The sequence below is a fragment of the Misgurnus anguillicaudatus genome, chromosome 14 (assembly GCF_027580225.2).
Source record: "Misgurnus anguillicaudatus chromosome 14, ASM2758022v2, whole genome shotgun sequence".
Classification (NCBI taxonomy): domain Eukaryota; kingdom Metazoa; phylum Chordata; class Actinopteri; order Cypriniformes; family Cobitidae; genus Misgurnus; species Misgurnus anguillicaudatus.
The window spans coordinates 19,846,525-19,869,126 of record NC_073350.2 but is presented as its reverse complement, the minus strand read 5'-3'; the positions used below and the strand labels follow the sequence as shown (position 1 = coordinate 19,869,126).

At 41.3% G+C, this 22,602-nt stretch overlaps 1 protein-coding gene across 3 annotated transcripts in view; it reads right to left on the bottom strand.

Annotated features, from left to right (window-relative positions):
• foxp4 (forkhead box P4) overlaps nucleotides 1–22,602 on the bottom strand; it is a 135,192-nt gene that overhangs the window by 28,595 nt on the left and 83,995 nt on the right. The window contains exons 5-9 of one of the 3 annotated variants that reach the window (XM_055183435.2): nucleotides 20,945–21,034; nucleotides 13,516–13,666; nucleotides 8,686–8,890; nucleotides 8,048–8,143; nucleotides 5,663–5,767 (exon numbers count right to left, since the gene is read on the bottom strand). In XM_055183435.2, the coding sequence (XP_055039410.2) occupies nucleotides 5,663–5,767; nucleotides 8,048–8,143; nucleotides 8,686–8,890; nucleotides 13,516–13,666; nucleotides 20,945–21,034 (647 nt within the window). Of the gene's footprint in view, nucleotides 1–5,662; nucleotides 5,768–8,047; nucleotides 8,144–8,685; nucleotides 8,891–13,515; nucleotides 13,670–20,944; nucleotides 21,035–22,602 lie in introns of all 3 variants that reach the window. The other 2 variants (XM_055183436.2, XM_055183434.2) reach the window with 2 other exon arrangements.

Sequence of the window (22,602 nt, the reverse complement as noted above, 5' to 3'; positions counted from 1 at the left end):
CTGAAGCAAAATTGGGGTGCACGTTCTTTCTCCATGAGAAATTAAACAAAAACAATGATGTCACCCGCTCGCCTAATCCCGGCGTAGATAGACATTTTTTCCCCGCAAGCGCATGATGATAATAACAAAAACATGATCTCATCTTTCTCTCTGTCCCTACACCCCCAGTCCCTCTCGTTCTGAATAAAGGAACAGACCACAAGTTTTACAGATCATAATAAACAGTAGCAGGGTTTTTTTCCGAGAGACTCGACAATGAGGCAGTGTTTACTCCCCGCACCCCGAAAGGGATTTGAGGAGCATTTACAACGGTCGGTTAAAAAAAAAGAGTCATCAACTGGCCCCGACAAAGGGCTTGAGTATTCTAACACATGTCGTCTTGGCATGCCGGAAAAAAATTGAACATCATTAAAGAGCTAAGGGCGAGGGAGGGTGTGTGACACAGAAAGAGAGAGAGTGAGAGAGCGATTAAATGAGCATTTTATCATTCTCACACTACTTTACAAAAAAGAAAGACAAAAAGAGAGGATGTGGTAAATGTGACCCAGTCTGTGAACAACAAGCTAAATTAATTTTTTTTGTGATTTACTGTTTTCTGCATAAAAAAATCATCCTATATAATGTAAAGAACATTCAGTGCAAATATAATCTTGATATCTTTAATATTGACTGAGTCAGTGATTGAAATCAAAGTTAAATCAAATCAAAATTTCACAATTAGATTATTAAGTCTGGATTTCAGAGACAGGGACACAAAATGATTATCTTATTATCAAAATATATATTAAAAAACAGGCAGTTCGGGTCCTTTATTCTGATTGGTTGAAACCCGCTCTAAGCCGTTATAAAATACCCCGGTAACCCCACGGTTCAGACCGCATTACATAAGTATCACTGCACCACTGTTGCTAGGTACTGATTTATTAAAATAAACACCACAGTCTTTAATCATATTTTAAATTTTTCTACAATTGCATAATTAATGGCGATATCCAGATAAATGTCAATAAATATTGTTGAGTCATCTCGTCAATAAATAGAAAACGTTTCCTGAGGAGTTTCTACCTCAAATCCATATTTCCGCTATTATCCACTAAGTGGCGATCTTATAAACACTGACGCATTCACTCAACACTGAAAACAACGTGTAAGTTTTGATCAGGCTCTGAATCTGATCTCTTACAAAAGTTCTTCACAAAAATTGAATGATCTCCGCTTTTAGCTGAAAATTTGAGAGGTGATAAGTGAACGAATGAAGGTAGGATGAAAGTTTTTTTGTTGTTGTTGGAAAGCGGAGGGTCTGTTCTTTCATTTGATATATTTTATGTTTATTTAAAAAAAAAATGTTTCTGGAAGGCATTAAACTAAAACTGGGTGGCAACTTTTTTAAAAAAAAATTTAAAAAGCATGCTTTCAAGCATATTTGATCATCTTCAACAGTTGCACAATATAAATTTTAATGTATAAATAAGAGGAACGTTGATTTATGAAAATAATCACATTTGTGTCTTTGCTGCATCTGTGTTGCTTGATAACTACGCTCTGTTGCAGCCACACTTGATTCTGATTAACTACTTTGTTTGGTGGAAGAGTAATATTTGTACTAATATAATTACAACTTATTTGTGTTTTATTGCATGAAATCCTGCTATGCATATGAAGTAACCGTTTTATAAAAGCAATAAGCCCCGCGAAGCCTAACAACGCCCCTTAGCTGTTATAAAATGCACTGGTAAACTTCTTGGGGCTTATTGCTTTATTAAACAACTATGCATGTATATGTATGTAATAGCTGTTTCTGCAGAGATTTTGTGTGGGCTTTACTTCCTACCATGTGGCAGGTGGCTAGTTGGGCTATAGAAAAAGACCAAAAGGAGAGAGAGCAGCGCGGATCTCTTCTCTTCCTGTCTGTGATGATGACTAAACTGTGTTCTTACTAGGCCATTGTGCATGATACTGACTCCAATATCTGTCATTCCACCATCCCGATCCCTTCTTATCTCTTACCCCCCTCCACTCGTCTCCGCTTGCCCTGAGGCTATGTGAAACGAGACACCGTGCAACCAAACAACAGCTTTTCTCTTAAAACTTTCCCAGACTCTCCCACTCTTTGATGTGTGTGTCAGCGGCCATCATACGCGCCTTCCCGCTCCCACCCGCGTGCACCGAGCGTGCTCCCCACTCCGTCGCCAGGGACGACCGGAGGAAATTTACATACACATCTTTCCGGCCTGTCAATACAAAGGACCCCCTGAGGAAACGCAGGCCTGGAATCAGTAGATGATCTAACACAAATATGTGACGGTCACGGTAACCCGACAAGCTACACATAGGCTGACGGCATACACACTTTATGTATACCGTAGTAAATATGATAAACATTTAAACAGCCATTTCTCTTAATCGAACTTGCTACAATGCATTGTGGGACGTCTCTTTAATAAATACAGTGTCTTACATCAGACAATAATTCTTAGGAGACAACATAATTAAGTTCCCTACCTTTCAATAGAGTCTATGATGCTTTAAAACGCTGCCTACGGAGGGTTTAAAACAGAGCAAATGTGTTGCAAGCCCGCTGGGTTGGCGGCAGTACCAACACTGCGTCTCGCACCCCTGTGACAGCCCAACATGTCAGGACTTTCCACTGTGAAGTCTCATTATTTTAACACACAGAGACAATGGGACTGTTTACATCGCCTTCCCTGTCTGATCTCTTCCTCTCTTTATCTCCTCTCACCCTCCCAGCATCCCTAAAGACCACAAACTGGCAAACACGTGCAAAAGAAGAGATGGCGAGAAGAAAGAAGGCTGGGGAAAGAGGGAGAGCGGAGATAGAGGAAGGGAGGGAGACACTTTTTGATGTCTTTGCTTGTATCCAAGAAACAAAGGCTTCTAATTGTAAATGAGCTAATTAAGTAAACTACTAATGAAGCGTGAAAACAATTTGCTTTAACCAGCAGTGGTGTGCTGAGGGATGGAGAGAGGGAATTGTGGGACTAATCGGCATCTGACAGCGGTGAAGAGTTACCTGACCAGATATACACTTACTATACAGTACGGGACAGGTCACCAGGAAGAGAACGAACATGTGTTGCTATGGTTACTCATAAGTTATATGTGACCTACAGTAGTAAAATTTTTTGGACATTTTATAATGTTTGGACAATGTAACTATATGAATTTAGAAATATCCACGCACTTTTACATTTTTTTGGGGGGGGCTATTGTAATTTTGATGTGTTAATGGCTTTATAACACCAATGAGACCTAAAAATGAAAATAATGTCATTAATGACTCACCCTCATGTCGTTCCAAACTCGTAAAAACTCTGTTCGTCTTTCGGAAGCACAGTTTAGGATGTTTTGTGTTTGGTCCGGGAGCTTGTTGACCCTTCATTGAAAATCTACGTACGGTATACTGTCCATGTCCAGAAAGGTAATAAAAACAGCACCAAAGTAGTCCATGTGACATCAGTGGGTCAGTTAGAATGTGTTGAAGCATCAAAAATACATTTTGGTCCAAAAATAACAAAAATGACGACTTTATCCAGCATTGTCTTCTTTTCTGTGTCTGTTGTGAAGCGCATGTGCGAGAGTAAAGCCACGCGACTGCAGTGACGCGGATGACGTGTTATCCTCAGACATGTTTGCAAAGTTTTTTTTTTCAAACTTACAAAGTTTTACTTACTCCCTCAGACTGTAAACGAAGCCCGGGCACAAAAAAAAAAAAAACAGCTGGGGCGCACCAGATAACACGTCAGTTGCTTCATACATTACTTTAGTCTCATGCATGGACTTCACAACATACCCGGAAGAGAAGACAATGCTGAATAAAGTCGTAATTTTTGTTATTTTTAGACCAAAATGTATTTTTGTTGCTTCAAGACATTCTAACTGACCCACTGATGTCACATGGACTACTTTGATGATGTTTTTATTACCTTTCTGGACATAGCTGTAATCGGGCCTTAAAAGTTAGACCCGAAATCTCCGGAGCCCGACAGAATGCAGCCCGAACCCGAACGTACATTTAGATTGACAGCTTTTTAAAAGCCCGAACCCGTTTACAGCCCGACATTATTTAAATGTGCGCACACACACAGCTTTTGTCAAGAATGAGTAATTTACACAGGTTTTAATATTATTTATTCATGACTAATAATCTACACGCCACTTGGAACTTGAAACACAGAAATAAAATAAGTCAACTGTAACATTGTAACATCTCATTCTAAATAGGCTTCTGCAATACACTATAAATATGCCAATAAAATTATTATTTCTTAACAAATTAAATTACGATAATACATTCTGAATTAAGATGGGTATTTGGCAATAACGAAATTAAGAGAAAGGCTCCGCGGGATTTGCGTAGGCACTTCTCTCCATTACTGCCAACATTAGTCTATATTCTCTGTCCAAATTATGTATTTAAGACTCGATTCATATTTAGTTATACATTGAAAAACCTACTCACCAAGATTAGGCTACATGTTTTTGATAAGGAAAATCATTAAATCCACTGTAAATGAATTCAGCGCGGTCCTGCACTACTGATAGTGCATCCAGCAGCATTGAACTTGACCGCTCATTTACCTCACAAAGCCGGACGCACGCCCGAGCCCGGCCCGAGCCCGTGTAAAATGTTAGAAATGAAGCCCGAACCCGCCCGAGCCCGTCGGGTTTGGGCAAAGATCTTCAGCTCTAACATGGACAGTATACCGTACATAGATTTTCAATGAAGGTCAACAAACTCTCTGACTAAATATAAAACATCTTAAACTGTGTTCCGAAGATGAACGGAGGTTGAGTCATTAATGACATTATTTTCATTTTTGGGTGAACTATCCCTTTAAAAATATACACACATGCTTTTATATATTGCAATATATCAAGTTTCTGTATTGGATGGCTTTGCTGAAAAAACTTGAGTGTGTGCATGAGCAACAAGTCACTGGCTGCAGTTCACTTAACGACCACTGGTGTCGCTAATAACAACAGTTGCTGATTTCTAAACAAAGCATCTAAATAAAGTACGTGCATATTTAAAAAATAATAATAGTACTTGTTAAAAGGTTTAAAAAGTAAATATACAGAGACCCTAGTTTTGAGAAATGCATACAGTAAAATATTTTAGAGGTTTTCGCATAGACAGCAATTATATGACACTTGTAGGACTATAGAGGGCAGTCTAGTTTACTACAACGTTGTTCTCTGACCAAAATACCTGTCTATCACGATCAGCCTTCTTTTTTCATACACATGCAGTCCCACAGCGCTGGAAAATGTCTCACGCTCTTTTCGGCAATAACCTTGCCCCCCACCTCCCTGTGGAATTCACTGGTCTCCTGTCTGTTCAAACATCACACCTGAACCCATCTGTCAGCCACTGGCTCTCTTATTGCCTGCTCTCTCTTCCCTCTCTCTCTCACTTCAGCACAAGAGAAGGCCTTTACTTAGCAAGCGTCATGCATGGTCATCAAAAAAAGGATGAATGCACATTGACAGAAGGAAAATCTAACAGACAGAGGCTTGTTTGTGGGACACAGCAGGCAATGATGAACGCTTTGTTGCCGAGGGAGGTTTGGGGTTGACACGTGTAACAGGGTTGATGTAATTGCATCAGGTGACGTGGATGTGACGGACAGCTGTCACTTACTTGATGAACTGGCCCATGTCATCGCAGAGCGCCTCGCAGCCAGGCCACTTGCACTCGCCGTGTCCGTAGAGCGGGTGCGAGGCCGTGTGTTCCTCGTGGGTCGAGCTGGGAGAGAGAAAAGGTTGGTTAGTTTTGTGTCTCCACTGTATAAACGATTCTTTCTTACCGAACCTATAACACATCCATCAGATAAAATGATTTTGGTGTGTCGTAAAGCACTATGCATCTTATGGGTGATACGATGAGAACATTTCTGTAGGCAAACAATAAGGACATCCAACCACATATTGCACCTTAAATATTTAGACACCTGTTGCTTAATCAAATCAACATTCAGTTGGATAGCTTATTGAAGCTTTAAGTTAGTAAAGATCTCACACATGCAACCAATACAAAGCAGTGAGGCAATGGAAAAAGACATTCTGGTCTCAAGTGCTCCCAGTTTGAGAAAGCCGATAGCTTTGATTTGGTTCTGTGAGCTCCCCTTTAGGACGCTCTGTACAGATGCAGTTTAAGTGAATCTGGTTAATGTAAAAATGACAGCTCTTCTATAACCTGACTGACAGGCTTCTAATAAGAGCATCTCGTGCTTTATCACAGGTTCGAATGTCCTCGAACGCAGCCAGGATCAACACGCTGCCGTCTAATTGCAGAGATGTTTCTCGGTAACGTTTCTACGCGTCTCTCTCGGCGGGAGAATGGATAAGGTGGCTAAAGACGTGCTGACAGGGCCCGCTGATGGGGCCCGGGGATAAACTCTTAGCTCTTGTTTAGTTTGAGATACAGCCACTGTGTGTGCACCGTGGCCCGAGCAGTCTGGAGCGGGTCTCCCTGGCCCGGCTTCTGTTGAGACCCATAACAGATCAGGCCTCGAACCCCTGCCAGCATCTATATCATCCAGCTATTTTTCATTTCGGGCCTGGCCAACCGCCACTGCTTGCATGTAGAAGGGCAGGGACCGCAGAATCCTTCGTCATGCGTCTGACGGCTGCTAAGCATGGGCAGGGGGTTGGGGGGGGAGGTGCTGCCTGTAGTGGTTGAAGGTCTGGGGAACTCTTCCCAAATCCACATCAGAGCGCTGCTTAATATAAAGCAGCTTGCTCACAGATGAGGGCCTCCCGACGTGGAGCGCACACGCGCTCCCTCCTCCTCCTCATCAGATGTGCTGGCAGTGGCCGGCCAATGCAATTCAGAAGCTGCTCAGCCTCTAGACATTACAAACTACTGGCAACCACACTGTCCACATGTGCCATGCATTAGCCTCACCACACAGTTTTTCTTCCCTTCTGAGTTGTGCATGCGTGTGTGTGTGTGTCTGTTTGTGTGTAAATGTGTTAGGCCAAGACAGGGAGAACAGTGTTAAATGCAAACATGATAGAGGGAGCACTTTTCCTATCGTTTGTTACTCGTCAAGCTTGGGTGTGTGTTTTTTGGAGCTGGACAAAAACGATGACGTGCGTGTTTGTATAATAATACAGTTTGGGTCACCTGTTAGGTAATCTAAATACTAAAGTGAAACATAAAACTAAACATACTGGTTCAAGGAGAAACATCGCAATGACCTCAATAAACACAGTAACATCTGAATTAACCAATGGTCCCCAGAAGAAGAAAACATACTACAGGTTCCCACACCTTTAGTTAACTTCAAATTCATGGACCTTTCAAGGACTTTCCAGGTCCAAATTCAAGGAGTAAATGTGGGGACACTTTTTAAGTGAGAGCAAGGTTACATTGTGTTACCTTTTAAGATACATTGTTACAGTTCCCTTTTGAGGGAACTCGCGCTGCGTCGTTGCAGTGACACTTTGGGGACGCCTCCAGGGGTAAGTGCGTCTGAATGTTTATATCAAATTCAACCAATGGTGAGGCTTAACAACAAAGACAGGGTGACGCGGGAATCAGGAAGTATATCGCTATCTAAAATACTGCCAAAGTTGCTGCTACAGGGACGCAGGAAGTATGGCAATGGAGATGCAGCGTCTTGTCATACACAACTATGCAAAAAAAGCATTTTGGTATGAATCAACATTCACATCCAGAAGATATAAGCATTTAAAAGTATCAGTTTAGCACGTGCGCTTAAAAAATCTAGAATTTTTATTTTGTTATCCTACACTACACAGAAAATAATATGAATTTTTTTCCAGAAAACTTCTTGAACAAAATAGAATCAAGCACTTTCAATGACCTGTATCTATGTATGTATATTTTCAAAAACTTCCAAGGCCTTGAATTTTTTTCCCAGATTCACAAACTTTCAAGGATTTCAGGGACCTGTGGGAACCCTGGTACTAAATAATGTCTAAGTAAAAGCAGGATTTGTGGAAAGTCCCTATCATGGTAGACAAACATGAGTGTATACATGTGTGTATGATTACTCACTGGGAGCTCTGGAGGGGAGCGCTTTTGGAGTAAGGCGTGAGATGATCGTCACTGGACTCCTTGGTGAAGGACGAGATCCACTCAAAGAGTCTTGCTCTAAGAAAAGGAAAAAAAATCATGAGGATTACAGTAATGCCCTGGGTCTCTTTCAGCTACACCATCACAGTGGACTTTCATCCACTCGACACACACACTTAAATTAAAATTACACAGATGTGTCAGTCCTGCTGTTTACACACAATGTTCTGTTGAAATGACACAAGCACAAAATAGCTAATTATTATTAGTATCTGACAGTACAGACCTTAAAACATTTCATGGAATATTGTTATGTAATTAGATACCAACCAGTTACTGACCAGTGCAAATTTTTACTTGCATTTGACTCTTGGTGATACTTAACTCTGGATTGGTTGCAATATTTTAATGCATTTTGCATTTAGGCACACAAAATGAATTATAGTGCATTCAAGGTATACATTTTTTAATCAGTATTTCTGCTGGTAACGCAATGCTTTGACGTAACGAACACCATGTTCGCAATATTTTCGCATGAAATGGCAAGGAATCATTCAAAACTCAAGCCAGGTAGCAGGTGTACTGTGTAAGATTGCCTGTATGTGTATTCGAGTGCTCACCTGTCTCTCTTTGGAGTGTGCACAGAGTTCTGTCCATTTGGCAAAGGATGATGGGGGATCTGAGGTGAGACCTTGGAGGCCGAGTATGAGGTAGAATTGGAGCTGTTGGTGGTCAGATCGAGGCCCTCATGTTTCATGACCTCCTCTGTGCTCTGAATGCCTGCCACGTCCTTCCACAACTGCTGCAGGTCAGTGGGACACATGGCTGAGAAAGAAAGAGAGAGATTTTTAGTGCATTTACTGTATGCATTTAAAAAAAATTGGATTATGAAACCTCAGAAAGATTGAATAAAAGAGAGATAAAAAAAAGAGCTAGAGATTAAATTTTTGTGCGAATAGCTTTGTGAGCTCTCTGTGCATTAAATCCTTAAACTCCATTCAAACACAAAAGGTGCTTTAAAAAGCCAGGTTTGTTTATAAAGTTGTTTATTGGTGTTCCTTATATCTGTTCCGATGAATAGCGTAAGCCCTGTGTTGACTGATGAGAGCTCCTTAGGAAAGCATCCAAACCTGCGTCTCTCCTTATCACACCTCAAAAGCCCCCACCCTCTCGCCCCATCCTGAACCAACGCCAGCTGGCAGGGCATGTGCCCCAGAGATCTCAATCTCTGGTGGTGCCCTGACATTAACGTGGCAAGCCATAAAACACAAGGCACACTCTGTGCCACACTTGACTACACGAGGGGGGCAAGCCACTGTTAAGCTCATAGGAGAATAAAATGTAGGGGTGCCAGCCAAATCAAATGGAAGCAAATGGCTAATTTCAGCATGTTTTTGTTATCTTTCAACATCTCTGCAATTCCCCCGGTTACTTCCATTTGTAATTATTACCGTCCCGAGCAACGCTGTTGCAACCTCTGTCACCGGGCGAATTAATCTTGGCGAGATGCTCTCCTGGCATATTTTCCCCTCAAACTTGCTGAATTCGGGATTGCTTTTTTCCTTCATGTCTATTCGTTTGGAAAAGAGGAGGGGGTCCGGGGTTGGGAGGGTGTTAAAGACGAGAAGGAGAAGGGGGCCAGCTGGTTCCCCACCCGAGTATGTCTGGTGCACGCTGTTCCTAAAAGCCACAGCGTGCTACACTATCTCACACGGCAAAGACTTAATAGCAATCTAAATATTATGTCTGGTCCGCCAGCATTCTTGTCCCAGACCCCGCCAAAACAAAACTCCTTGTCTGGCCTGCGTTCTCTACAGCCACCTCCCTCGCTTTCCAACAGGCCGAGGGCCAAAGACATGATGTATGGCCACACTTGCTGCTACAGGCTGTTGTTCACTACTCACACACAACCTGACAAAGCACCACACAGGGCCAGTGATGTATCTTGACCCTGCAAATAACTGAGCAAATCCGGTAGCGTGGCGCTGTTGCCGTGGATTAGAGGGGGGCGAGTTGCAGGATTTTACTTAGCCAGACGACAGGAAGTGGAAGGAAGGACGCAGGGTGGAGATGGAGCGGTTTACCTACAGTGAAGTGTTTTTGTTTCTCGCTTTCTTCCAAACACACACATACACACACATACGAGGGCAGGTGAGGCGTTTTCCCTTGTGGTCGGCCACACACTCTCTCTTTCCCTCTCATACACGCACTTCATACAGAAAACACTGTAGTGAGCAATAGAGCCAAACCTATGGCAGTCTATGAAAATGTTTAAGCTGATGTGCGCTAAAATACTTTCACAGCTTAATGTCCAGATGTGCACTATAAATAAGCCATTCTTAGGTTGATTTCCACAGAAAGTATAAACAGTGTGGCTCTTTCAACATTGCTCTGTTTGTTTGAGTGGCCCGACATAGCAACATGAACACAACCAATGGTGTGAATCTGTTTGTATGACCAATTGTTTAATCATTATTTTGTAGCATGTAGATCCAAATTTATAGTGCTGTTTATTAAATCTAGGTTTCTCAATAAAGTTCATATCTGACCCTCCTCTAGCTCCATGCACTACAAAGATAAGACCAAGAAATAAACCAAATTTTGGTATGGTCATTACAAAGCATTACAGCTCTCGGACACACCCTTTGGACGGGAATTAATCTTAATGCAAATGTTAAGTATGACTATAACAAAATAAGCAAGCAGTCAATGCAATGAGCTCAGTAATGAGTCACTCGAGGTCGTAACTCTAGCCTTTCCGACTCGACACGCCAAACAAACACGAAAACAACAACAACGGTTGGCGCCACCCATGGATCAGAGAACAAATCCTTTTCAGCGTCAGCTACGGCCAAGCATGACTACCCAGAAGAATGCACATGGTTGGCTGGTCACTCATAATGGAGGGCTTCTCTTCAGAGAGGGATTGTGGGGAAATTCCGTGATTCCGTTTCGTCGCAGAATTTGCAGAAGGGATTCCAAGAGTCCGGAGTTTATTGTTCTTCAGATCCCTTGAAACAATGACATAAGCAACGGGGGCGGGGAGAGTGGGGCGCCAAAAAGATGCCAAAGCCAAAAGTTTACAGCTGTCGCGAAAAATTATTTTCATCAACCCTGCGACCTTCCTCTGCGTCCCCCACCTTTCTTTCTTTCTTTGCTTTTTCCACCAGACTACTTTTCCGAAACGCAGTCATGTATGTGTGCGTGTGTTTGTGTGCGTGTATGTGTGTGGTAGGCCCACTCAGGATGCTGGATGACAAGGTCTATGTTTTCTTAAGACTGAAATAATCAGAAACGTCGAGTGCAATGGACGAAAATGAGAGTCATGCGCTCTAATAAAAGACCTGGATGATATTGGAAGGCATATCGGCAAGAGTGGTAAAGATCCGGGCATGGAAACTGGAGTCGGCTGCCTGTTAGTTTTGTCCTGTCGAGACTCTTGTAATATTAAGGCCGCTGTGGAAGTTGATGTGTCTAATTTCGGCAGACGGTGGCCAGTTCGCAGTCAAGATCCATTTCTGGTGAGGCTAATTGACAAATTAAGGAAAGTTGGAAAAATACATAGAACGCACTTAAAGTAAAAAAAATATTCAAACTCCCTTTTCCTTCTGTAGGATCAGTGCGTCTGGACCGTGTAAAACTCAGACGTGCGGTATAAACAAGCATACACACACACATAAGCCCCCCCGCCCGCCCCTACACAAAGCCCCGTGAATTTTGTGGCATATTTTACCTATTATCCAAATGACTGCCTTCCACAAAACCAACAATCAAGCTTGGCTTTTATCTCTTTATGAGCTGATTAAGTTAACAAGCTTCACATGTGGCTCTTTGGACATGGCTGTAGTTAGTCTCCAGGGGGCTTCATCTAGCTCTAATAGATTGAGATGGTAACCACTGCCAAATTTCAGCGGAGGAATACTGAGGGATTCTTTTAACAGGCGGATTTATTGGCGTTCAATGTTGCGCATGTCAGTTTTATTACTGTTAACGGAAACTAAAGTGAAACGGTAATGAAAACTATTTTTATTAGCGGAAATAAAAAATAGTACAAAAATGTGAAAATGTATAACTAACTTTAAATGCGCTCCTAAACTAAAAATAAAATGTCACCCTGTCTGTGCACTGTAAAATGTGAACGATTTTTACTTTGTTTTTCACTTTTTCACTAAGTAAAAAAACCTAAAACTCTTTTACAACTCTCATTAAAAACAGACCAGTTTCATGTCACTAAATGTGGCTTATTTTATAGGGATAAACATTTTTGACATAAAATATACATAAAAAATCAATAAATAAACGTGAAAAAACTAAACAAAAAAATTTAAAGTAACCATTATAAAGTGAAAACTGTTGCAAATTAAATAAAACTGAAAAGTAAAATTTAAAAGCAGAAATAAAACAAAACGTATAATATCTCTGGTACATTTTACACGTAGTAGCGACTGAGACTGAGAGTGTGTGTGTACGCGTGTGTGTGTGCGTGTGTGTTTGTGTGTGTGTCAGTAGTGTGGCTGACTAAGGAAGAAGAAGTGGGCGGTGGATGCAGGTCTGGCCTCAGTCTGAGACCACCATCTGGTCCTGGACTACGTGTATGAACACAGATGCTGCATTTATTTAGCACGCTGTATTTCCTCAGCTCCGCTTTCCCTTAATAGGCATTACTAAAGTAGAAAATCAGAGCTTCTGTGGTGTTTTTCTGGCACCTGAGGATGAAGAAAGCTCTGAAAGAGACAGACCACCAGGTTGAAAGGGCCTGCGGTTGTAGCACCTTTAGCATCGATACTGACCAGCCAATTGAATTAGAGAATGAGTGTTGTACCTTAAAGCCCTATTGTACAATTTTGTTAATTATTTACTCACCCTTCCGTTGATCCAGTCCTGTTTTTAGGTGAACTATATCTTTAACCCTTAAATGAATGAATGTTTTGCCAATCATTATTACATATTTGTGTCTTCTTCAGTGACCCGAAATGTATATCTAACACGATCTCTAAACTCCAATACTTCATTAAAATGCAAATGAGCTGATCTCTGCACTAAATGGCAGTGCAGTGGTTGGATAGTGCAGAGAAAGGGGCAGTATTATCCCCTTCTGACATCACAAGGGGAGCCAGATTTCAATGACCTATTTTTTCACATGCTTGCAGAGAATGGTTTACCAAAACTAAGTTACTATTTTTTTACACATTTTCTAGGTTGATAGAAGCACTGGAGACCCAATTATAGCACTAAACATGGAAAAAGTCAGATTTTCATAATATGTACCCTTAAACAATTCCGAAATGATAAAATAAAATTTGTTTAGATGTCAAAAAAAGCACAACATTAAAATTATGCACTTAGGGACATTCCTGGTCCTCCAAGACCCTAGAAATGCATTTAAGTGTCAAAGAAATGAATGAATTTAGTGCAAGGACAGGTAATAAATGTGTGGTTGAATAGTTTACCTTGCTGCAGGCTCTGAATGGGTACGGCTCCTTGGCCCGGCTGTAGGTTCACCAGGCCCTGTCTTTGTAGATTCAGAATGTGTTGCTGCTGTAATTGTTGCATCTGCATCAGCTGCTGCTGGAAAGCCAGCTGTTTATTCCCCAACTGCTGCTGCTGAGAGACAAAGAACGACAGAACGTGTTAAACAACAAAACAAAAGCATGAGAGGAAAAGCCTCGGCGAGCTCCAGGACGGAAAGGGAGGGATTAAAGAGACACTCATTGGTTTTTATAAGCTTTCAACTTCATCCAGGACGTGTTTAGATAGGACATATCCTGGAATAGAGATGTTTTTCCCTTCAATCACCAAAGCACATCCTGAGGTGGCAGACAACAAAATGGTTCAAAGTGTCAAACTGCATTGTGAGGTCTAGAGTCTCTCGTGCAATAAGAGATGATGCATTAATCTGAGTGACAGTTCCATGTGGTCCGGGGCCGACACCAGAGACGCGCTCGCTCATTCCTGTGTGTAGTAATCTGTTAGCATGCGGTCGGTGAGTAATTAACACGGCAATAAACGGCGACTAACAACATCTGTGCGCAATGTTAAGAACAGTTGCTGATTATGAGGGATCAGATGTTTATCATTTTACGATAAGGCTTGCTGTTTTTCACTTCGCATTCGTGAAACTCGACAATCGTGCATCAAATCCTCTTTTCTTGTTTCATAAATAGGTCTCAGAGCATATGGACAGTCATATTATTCAGGCCTCAAGAGTTCTGGCAGACTTTTGTGATGCTTTAAAAGCATCTACCAAATGCACAAAAGTAAATTGCATACATAAAAATAAACCTAATTCCTAAAAGCAAAGAGGTTCAAATTTGGGAAGTCGAGTGTGTGTTTGTGTGTTTAAAGGAAAACACCACCTTTTTTCAATTTTTACTATGTTCTTATCTCAACTTATATGAATTAATAAATATCTATCTTTTTTCATTGCGTGCACTTTTAATCTTTGTACGGCACTTAGCATTTATCCTAGCCCCATTCATTCCTATGGCTCCAAACAAAAGTTTTATTTTGTGCCACCATACTTACTCGTGTAACTACTCATGTAACAGCTTTAAATAGGGAAAACATGAAAGTGTTTGGTGGCTTCTAAATTCATACCTGTTTGGATCCTAAGGAATGAATGGGGCTAGGCTAAATGCTAACACATTCATGATGCGCTGTACAAAGATTAAAAGTGCATGCATTTAAAAAAGATAGGTATGTTTTAATTAATCTAAGTTAAGGTAAGAACATTGTAAAATATTGAAAAACGGTGGTGTTTTGCTTTAAGGCTAAGTGCTATGGAATACAAGGCATGCGGTGATAAGGTCAGGCGGTGTCGCTGTGATAAATGTCCTCCTTCCTGAACCGGTCCGACTCGGAGCACAGTTTCCAGCTACATGCTTTTTGATGTTGCCCCAATGAGAGATGGGCCTTATCTCTTCCCAGATAAGTGTGGAGGAGAGAAAAGAGTCAAAGAAGGGAGGTTAGAAAAATAAAAAAGAATTAAAGGTAGTTTCCTAATCTCACTGTCAGAGAAGTGTTTGTGCCCGCCGCCCGGGGCACAAGTCCTCATGGGAAAGGGCCACACAGGTCAACTTCAGCTGGAACAGGGAAAACACACTTGCTCTGTTCAAAAACCTTGTGACTGACCATAGCAGATGTCTTCTTATACTGCATTCTTATTGTCATGTAAGTGATTGATTTGTAACTCTATACAGGCTATGCATCCCACAAAAACTCAAGACTAGACTTGCGTTTGACATTAGCTGTGTGGATTGATCAACTCCAAAAGATTTTGTAACATACTGTACGACCCACTTCCTGTCCAACTCTCATCCTCCTCTCCATCCCTGTCTTTTTCTCCACTTTCTATTTCTCCCCGTTTCAGTGCCATGGGACACAGTTCAAGTTCTTTAACACATTGTGTCTGCACGCTGTTTACATTAGATGCAGTTGAGTGGCTGAAGCTAGCGGAGTAACAGGCCTGTCAGCTTGATTTATGAGCACATCAAACAGAGTTTGGGCACGCCAGGCCCGACTGACAGCGCTACTTCATTAGGCTGACTCCAGGGTGACTCCACAGCTCAACCGTCAAGCCAAAAGAGAGAGAAAGACGGAGCGAGCAAAACAATGAAAAACAGAAAAAGAGCAAAAGTCTGGATTGACGATGCACAAATGTGTGTGGCAACCATCTTTCACTCTTGCCTATCTATCACCTCTTGACCTAGTCGAGCTGACTGGCAGAGATACGCGGGTGGCAATTAAAGCATCTTTTACTGCGAGCGAATGTATGGTGTCATCACTCAATTTTTTAAGTAAGTTACAAAAACAAAGCCATGAGAGTCAGCTTCCAATCTGAATTAAAGATCAAATGAACAGACCACTTTCCATGACTGTTGAAATTTTACGCTAATAATGACGAATGAAATGAAAATAAAATCTATTGAAAACAGCATTGCTTGAGGAGCTGGTATCACGGCCAGAGATGTGGTTATTGTTTTGAGGCGGTGGTGGTGTGTTTCTGGGCAGCTGCGAGCGTGTCGATAACTGCGTACAGACGCGAGTGAGCTGTGTACTGTTGCTGCCGGCGATGTTGTCCCTCGAGCCTACATGGGGGCAGTTTTCTGTGCCAGCAGGACTAACGGCATGTTGAAAAAAGAAAAGGGAGGTGTGTGAGGAGAAAGAGGTTTTCGAGAAGTCTAAAGGGATGAGAAACGCTGCACATTCTTCTGTTGCTCTCTTTTCTTTCTTCTCCGCACGCCTGACTGATTCACTTTTAGTCCAGCACTGTCAGTGTACTCGTCCCCAGGGGCCTGACACTACATCACTACACGACAGACAACACACTCACATATACTGAACCGTACACAAGCACGCTCACACACACACCCTCTCGGACACATCCACTACAGACACACACCCACACAACACAGATACACAAAAACACACACATGCAGACATATGAACACACAAACACACACACAATAAATATACAGTACATCCAGTGAGCACGAACACACACAAACACTAAACACAAACACTTACATGCACACATAAACAATGAACATAGATACACACAATCATCAACTGAACACAGACACAAAAAAACAAAAGCACAAACACGCACAAACACACACATTCTTTTTCACTGGACACACAGGCACATACAAAAACTTGACATTCTGTAGCGCGCGCACACACACTTATCCACTGACTGAACACAAACACACAAAACACATGCACACATGCACAAACACTGAACACACTTACTAAACACAAACATTGGCATGCACACACAAACAATGAACATAGATACACACACTCATCAACTGAACACAGACACACAAAACACACAAACACACATGCACAAACACTTAACACACTCACAAAACACAAACACTGACATACACACACACAAACAATAAACACAGATACACACTCATCAACTGAACACAGACACACATGCACAAACACTGAACACAATCACACTCACTAAACATAAACACTGATATACACACACAAACAATGAACACAGATACAAATAATCATCAACTGAACACAGACACACAAAACACACACATAATTTTCCACTGAACACACAGGCACATACAAAAACTTGACATTCTGTAGACACACACACTTATACACTTATAACACAAACACAAAAAACACATGCACAAACACTGAACACACTCACAAAACACAAACACTGACATACACACACAAACAATAAACACAGATATACACACTCATAAAATGAACACAAACACACAAGACCACTGAACACACTCACTAAACATAAACACTGACATACACACACGAACAATGAACACAGATACAAACAATCATTAACTGAACACAGACACACACAAACACACACATACTTTTTCACTGAACACAGGCACATACAAAAACTTGACATTCTGTAGCTACACACGCGCGCACGCGCGCGCGCGCACACACACTTATCCACTGACTGAACACAAACACACAAAACACATGCACAAACACTGAACACACTTACTAACACAAACATTGGCATGCACACACAAACAATGAACATAGATACACACACTCATCAACTGAACACAGACACACAAAACACACAAACACACATGCACAAACACTTAACACACTCACAAAACACAAACACTGACATACACACACAAACAATAAACACAGATACACACTCATCAAATGAACACAAACACACAAGACCACTGAACACACTCACTAAACACAATCACTGACATACACACACAAACAATGGACACAGATACACACTCATCAACTGAACACAGACACACATGCACAAACACTGAACACAATCACACTCACTAAACATAAACACTGATATACACACACAAACAATGAACACAGATACAAATAATCATCAACTGAACACAGACACACAAAACACACAAACACACACATAATTTTCCACTGAACACACAGGCACATACAAAAACTTGACATTCTGTAGACACACACACTTATACACTTATAACACAAACACAAAAAACACATGCACAAACACTGAACACACTCACAAAACACAAACACTGACATACACACACACAAACGATGAACACAGATATACACACTCATCACATGAACACAAACACACAAAACCACTGAACACACTCACAAACAATGAACACAGATACAAACAATCATCAACAGAACACAGACACACAAAACACACAAACACACATATCATTTTTCACTGAACACAGGCACATACAAAAACTTGACATTCTGTAGACACACACACTTATACACTTATAACACAAACACACAAAACACATGCACAAACACTGAACACACTCACAAAACACAAACACTGACATACACACACAAACAATAAACACAGATATACACCCTACTGAAAAATCCAGCTAAAACCAGTATAAGCTGGTAGCTGGCTCTAGCTGGTTTAAGGTGGTTTACGCTGGTCCTCCCAGCCTAACAAAGCTGGTCATGCTGGTGGGGCAGCTGGTATTCCAGCATGACCAGCTAAGTCCAGCTAGACCAGCTTAAAATGTGACCAAAACACACCTAGACCAGCTTACTACACCAGCAAAACCAGCTTCCCACACCAGCAAAACCAGCCAAAACCAAGCTGGGGACCAGCTAAAACCAGCTCACCAGCTAATGCTGGTCTTAGCTGGATTTTTCAGTAGGGCACACTAATCACATAAACACAAACACCCAAAACCACTGAACACAAACACTGATATACACACACAAACAATGGACATAGATACACACACTCATCAACTGAACACAGACACACATGCACAAACACTGAACACAATCACACTCACTAAACATAAACACTGACATACACACACAAACAATGAACACAGATACAAATAATCATTAACTGAACACAGACACACAAAACACATGGACACATGCACAAACACTAAAAACACAAACTAAATGCACATACAAACACTGTTAACATGCCATTCACACACTCATCCACTGAACACAAACACACAAAAACACATGCAGGCATGCACAAACACTGAACACAGATGCACACACCCACACTCACTACACACAAACACACACAAACACTTAACATAGACACAGGCAAACCTATTCACTAAACACAGACACATAAAAACATATGCACAAACACACACACAAACACTGAACAAAGTCACACACACTCACCAATCTTAAATGGACACAAACACCGAACACAGACACAAACTCTCAGACTAAACCAACATTCTTTATCTCATTTCCCTTTCTGTGCTACTTTGGAAAGCATCCATTCAATGTTCAGAACCGAATATCTCTTATCTCCAAGATTGTCATGCACACTAAGGCCCAAAACACACACTGGAGGTACGCTGTGAACTCAAAGCCGAAACCAACACACAGGCTCGCAACCAACCCATTCGCTCTTACGAACTCGCATAGAGATGTTTTTGGCCTAGACGTTAACACCAAAAGCCCTGAATAAACGTTAGCTGACTCGCATGGGAGCGGAGCTGACCACTGCCCTCTCAGTTTAATTTTCTTGCCTCTTTCGACTCCAAGAGTACACCATTTCTCCAGCTCCAATATTTAATAAGGGAAAATATCTGAAAAACTCCCTAGGCCTTAAATAAGGCTAGTCAAACCTTTCCCCTTCTTCTCTGTCACGTTCCTTGACTATCTGTGGAAAATGTCAGATACCGGTCTGATTTGAAGAGAGCGTGTGTGCGCGTCGGTCCACGTACGTGTTTTTCGAGTGAACCATGCATTGGCCACGCATTTGCTCTATCAGTCATGATGCTGTCTGGGGCATAGCTAACAGTCTTAATCCCTGTCCTCAATGGCCTATAGCATCCACCCCTCCCAATGCCCACCTCAGTCTCTCTCACCTGCTATATTCAAGAGCTCATTCATTTTCTGATCCTATCTCAGTCGCACGGACTGTACGCCAATAACATACATCGTTTTGCTATGAATTAACCAATTGTTTGCTGTTATAATTTAAAATGACTAGGTCTATAGTTATTATTTTGGTTAATATGATTATCTCATATTGTCAAGTTTTTTTAAGCTAATTTTAAAACCTGTCCAAATAAGGACATTTTTAATGAATACAAAAAATGCAAAAAGTTTGGTCTTTTTTTGCACTATTACATCACAATGTAACCATAAAGAGTCTGTTGCAATCCCACAATCCCAGTGTCAAAACATGCGTCTTGCTAGCAACTGTGCTAGCAGCTATCTGCTAATCTTAACGTTAAGTCGTTTGTTGCAAATGCTCGATTAAGTTGCATCATATATAGTTCATGCCAAAGACACGCACGCAGGCCGCAAAAGTTTGAATTTCATTTGACCGGAAGATTATTGCAGATCTCCCTGTCTCAGACGGCGATTACGTTGTGCTGTAGTCTTATCCTTTATGATCCAAGATGATTCCCTCTCACCTTCATTACCCAGATCAGGTCCTTCTCGTGCTCCAGTGCCTTAATTGACAATTAAAGAAACGCGTCAACTCCGGCATAGTGGCTTGTAATAGGGATTTTCCACCAGGCTTAGCAAGCGGCGACTTGTAAATTAATACTTAACGAGTATTAGCGCGGTAAGGTTTGGAGCATGACTTTGGCAAAGAATTGAAAATCCATATTCCCCGAACGTCTTAATCCGCATTTTTTGAATTGCCCAATACACAAAACTCAATTGAGTTGTTGAGAGGATAAGATGGTATTTCTATATTAAGGTCTTTTTTTACTGTCTCCTGCATGTCATTTCACGTCAGAATATAGTTGTTGTCTGGTTGTTGCCTGTAGCCTCACAAAATAAATGATGTGTCAGTCATCTTGAGGATGCCTGATGAGGGTGAAGTATACTGTGAAATGCTGTGAAGGGTGGGCGGGGCTTTCTCACCTCTTTGGCCTGCTTCCCTGCTTGCTGCTGCTGCTGGGTTAGAAGCTGGAGGTGCAACTGCTCCTGTTGCTTCTTATAGTACTCCTGCAGCTACAGATAAAGAGAGAGAGAGAGAGAGAGAGAGAGAGAGAGAGAGAGAGAGAGAGAGAGAGAGAGAGAGAGAGAGAGAGAGAGAGAGAGAGAGAGAGAGAGAGAGAGAGAGAGAGAGAGTAACCAATGTAAACAATGGAACATTGAAAACGATTAGACACAATTGCAGATACAAAAACAGATAATTTTTTTTAAAAGGCAAAGATTTAAAGAATCAATCAAAAGATTCAAAAGATTCAAAATTCAAAGACTTCTATCAAACTACAAGTTTTACTGTAGGTAAGAAATTCATCTATACTAATATGAAGGTCAAGTGTATAAATGTTTTTATTATTGGCTATTACAAACCCTAAAAAGCCTAAAGCCAAATAAAACACATGTGGGAGTGCAAGTGGTTTGGTTCTTTTAGTTCACAACTGCTGTTCAAACATTAGTAAAGAGACATCGTGACACAGTAGATTCTTCACTTATGAACCCCCATCAATGCCTTACTGAGGGTACTCATAAACCATATCTTACAATATTTACATCATTTTTAAATGTTTCCCCTACAAAAAATTAAAACATGACATTAATTAATCATTTCAATCTTTAATAACCCAAATCATTTTATTATTCTATTCCTAAGTGTATTTTCAAAACATGAAAGTCACATGACTTTGGGTACAGAATAAGATAACAAGGTGCAATGAGTTGCCCTTGACTGTGTCTACAGGCACAAAAAATGAAAACAGGATAAAACAAGATCAGCTTCTTGCTTAGGGGGATAAAGTGCCTCCATAATAAGGCATATTCATCTTTTTTCAGCATTCCTCTAAAAGGCATCTAACACCTGGCAGGTGGCGTATGAATGCGTCCTGTAAATCATCTGTCCACTTTTCTCCTGACGTGGCAAACCTGACAGCGTGGAGACAGGCGTATTTATGATTGACTGAGCTAAAACACACAACACCTGTCTAGGAAAGCGCCGGGGAAGCTTGCCTTTCGCCGCTAATCTGAGAGCAGCCTTTGTTACCCCTTGAGTAAAAGTTACGATCGGGTCGCAGGTGGTGGAAGATCAGCATAAAAAGGGCATTTTTGCCTCGAGCATCTGAGAGATTTGAAATACAAACACCTGCCCGACTAAACTTGACCCGGTCCTCTATCAATTCCGTGCAATAAAGCTTATAAAATATGAAATCGTGGAATTGCTAAACGAAAACAGCACTTTCTTGGGCTGCCTGTTTCCTTGCATGAGGGGTTTGTGTTAGGTTAATAAAACACAAGAATGGTGTTTACACACTGGTTACTGATTCAGAGCTGAGCTGAATGGGCCTCTATCCCATACACAGGTAAACATAGACCTGTATGTGCTTTATCATCACGCTGAAACAACTCACCATGGCACACCTTGCCAACTCTGATTAAAAGGTTTGGGAACAGTCAGAGGCATGTGGGAGTCAATGAAATGTGTGTGGTGCGGTCGGGGGGATGTTTTTTTTCCTAAGAACAATGAATCTTATTACACAAAAGGAAAAGCAAACAGGTGTGTGTTGGGCAAACAGTGCAGACATTAATCATTTACAGTT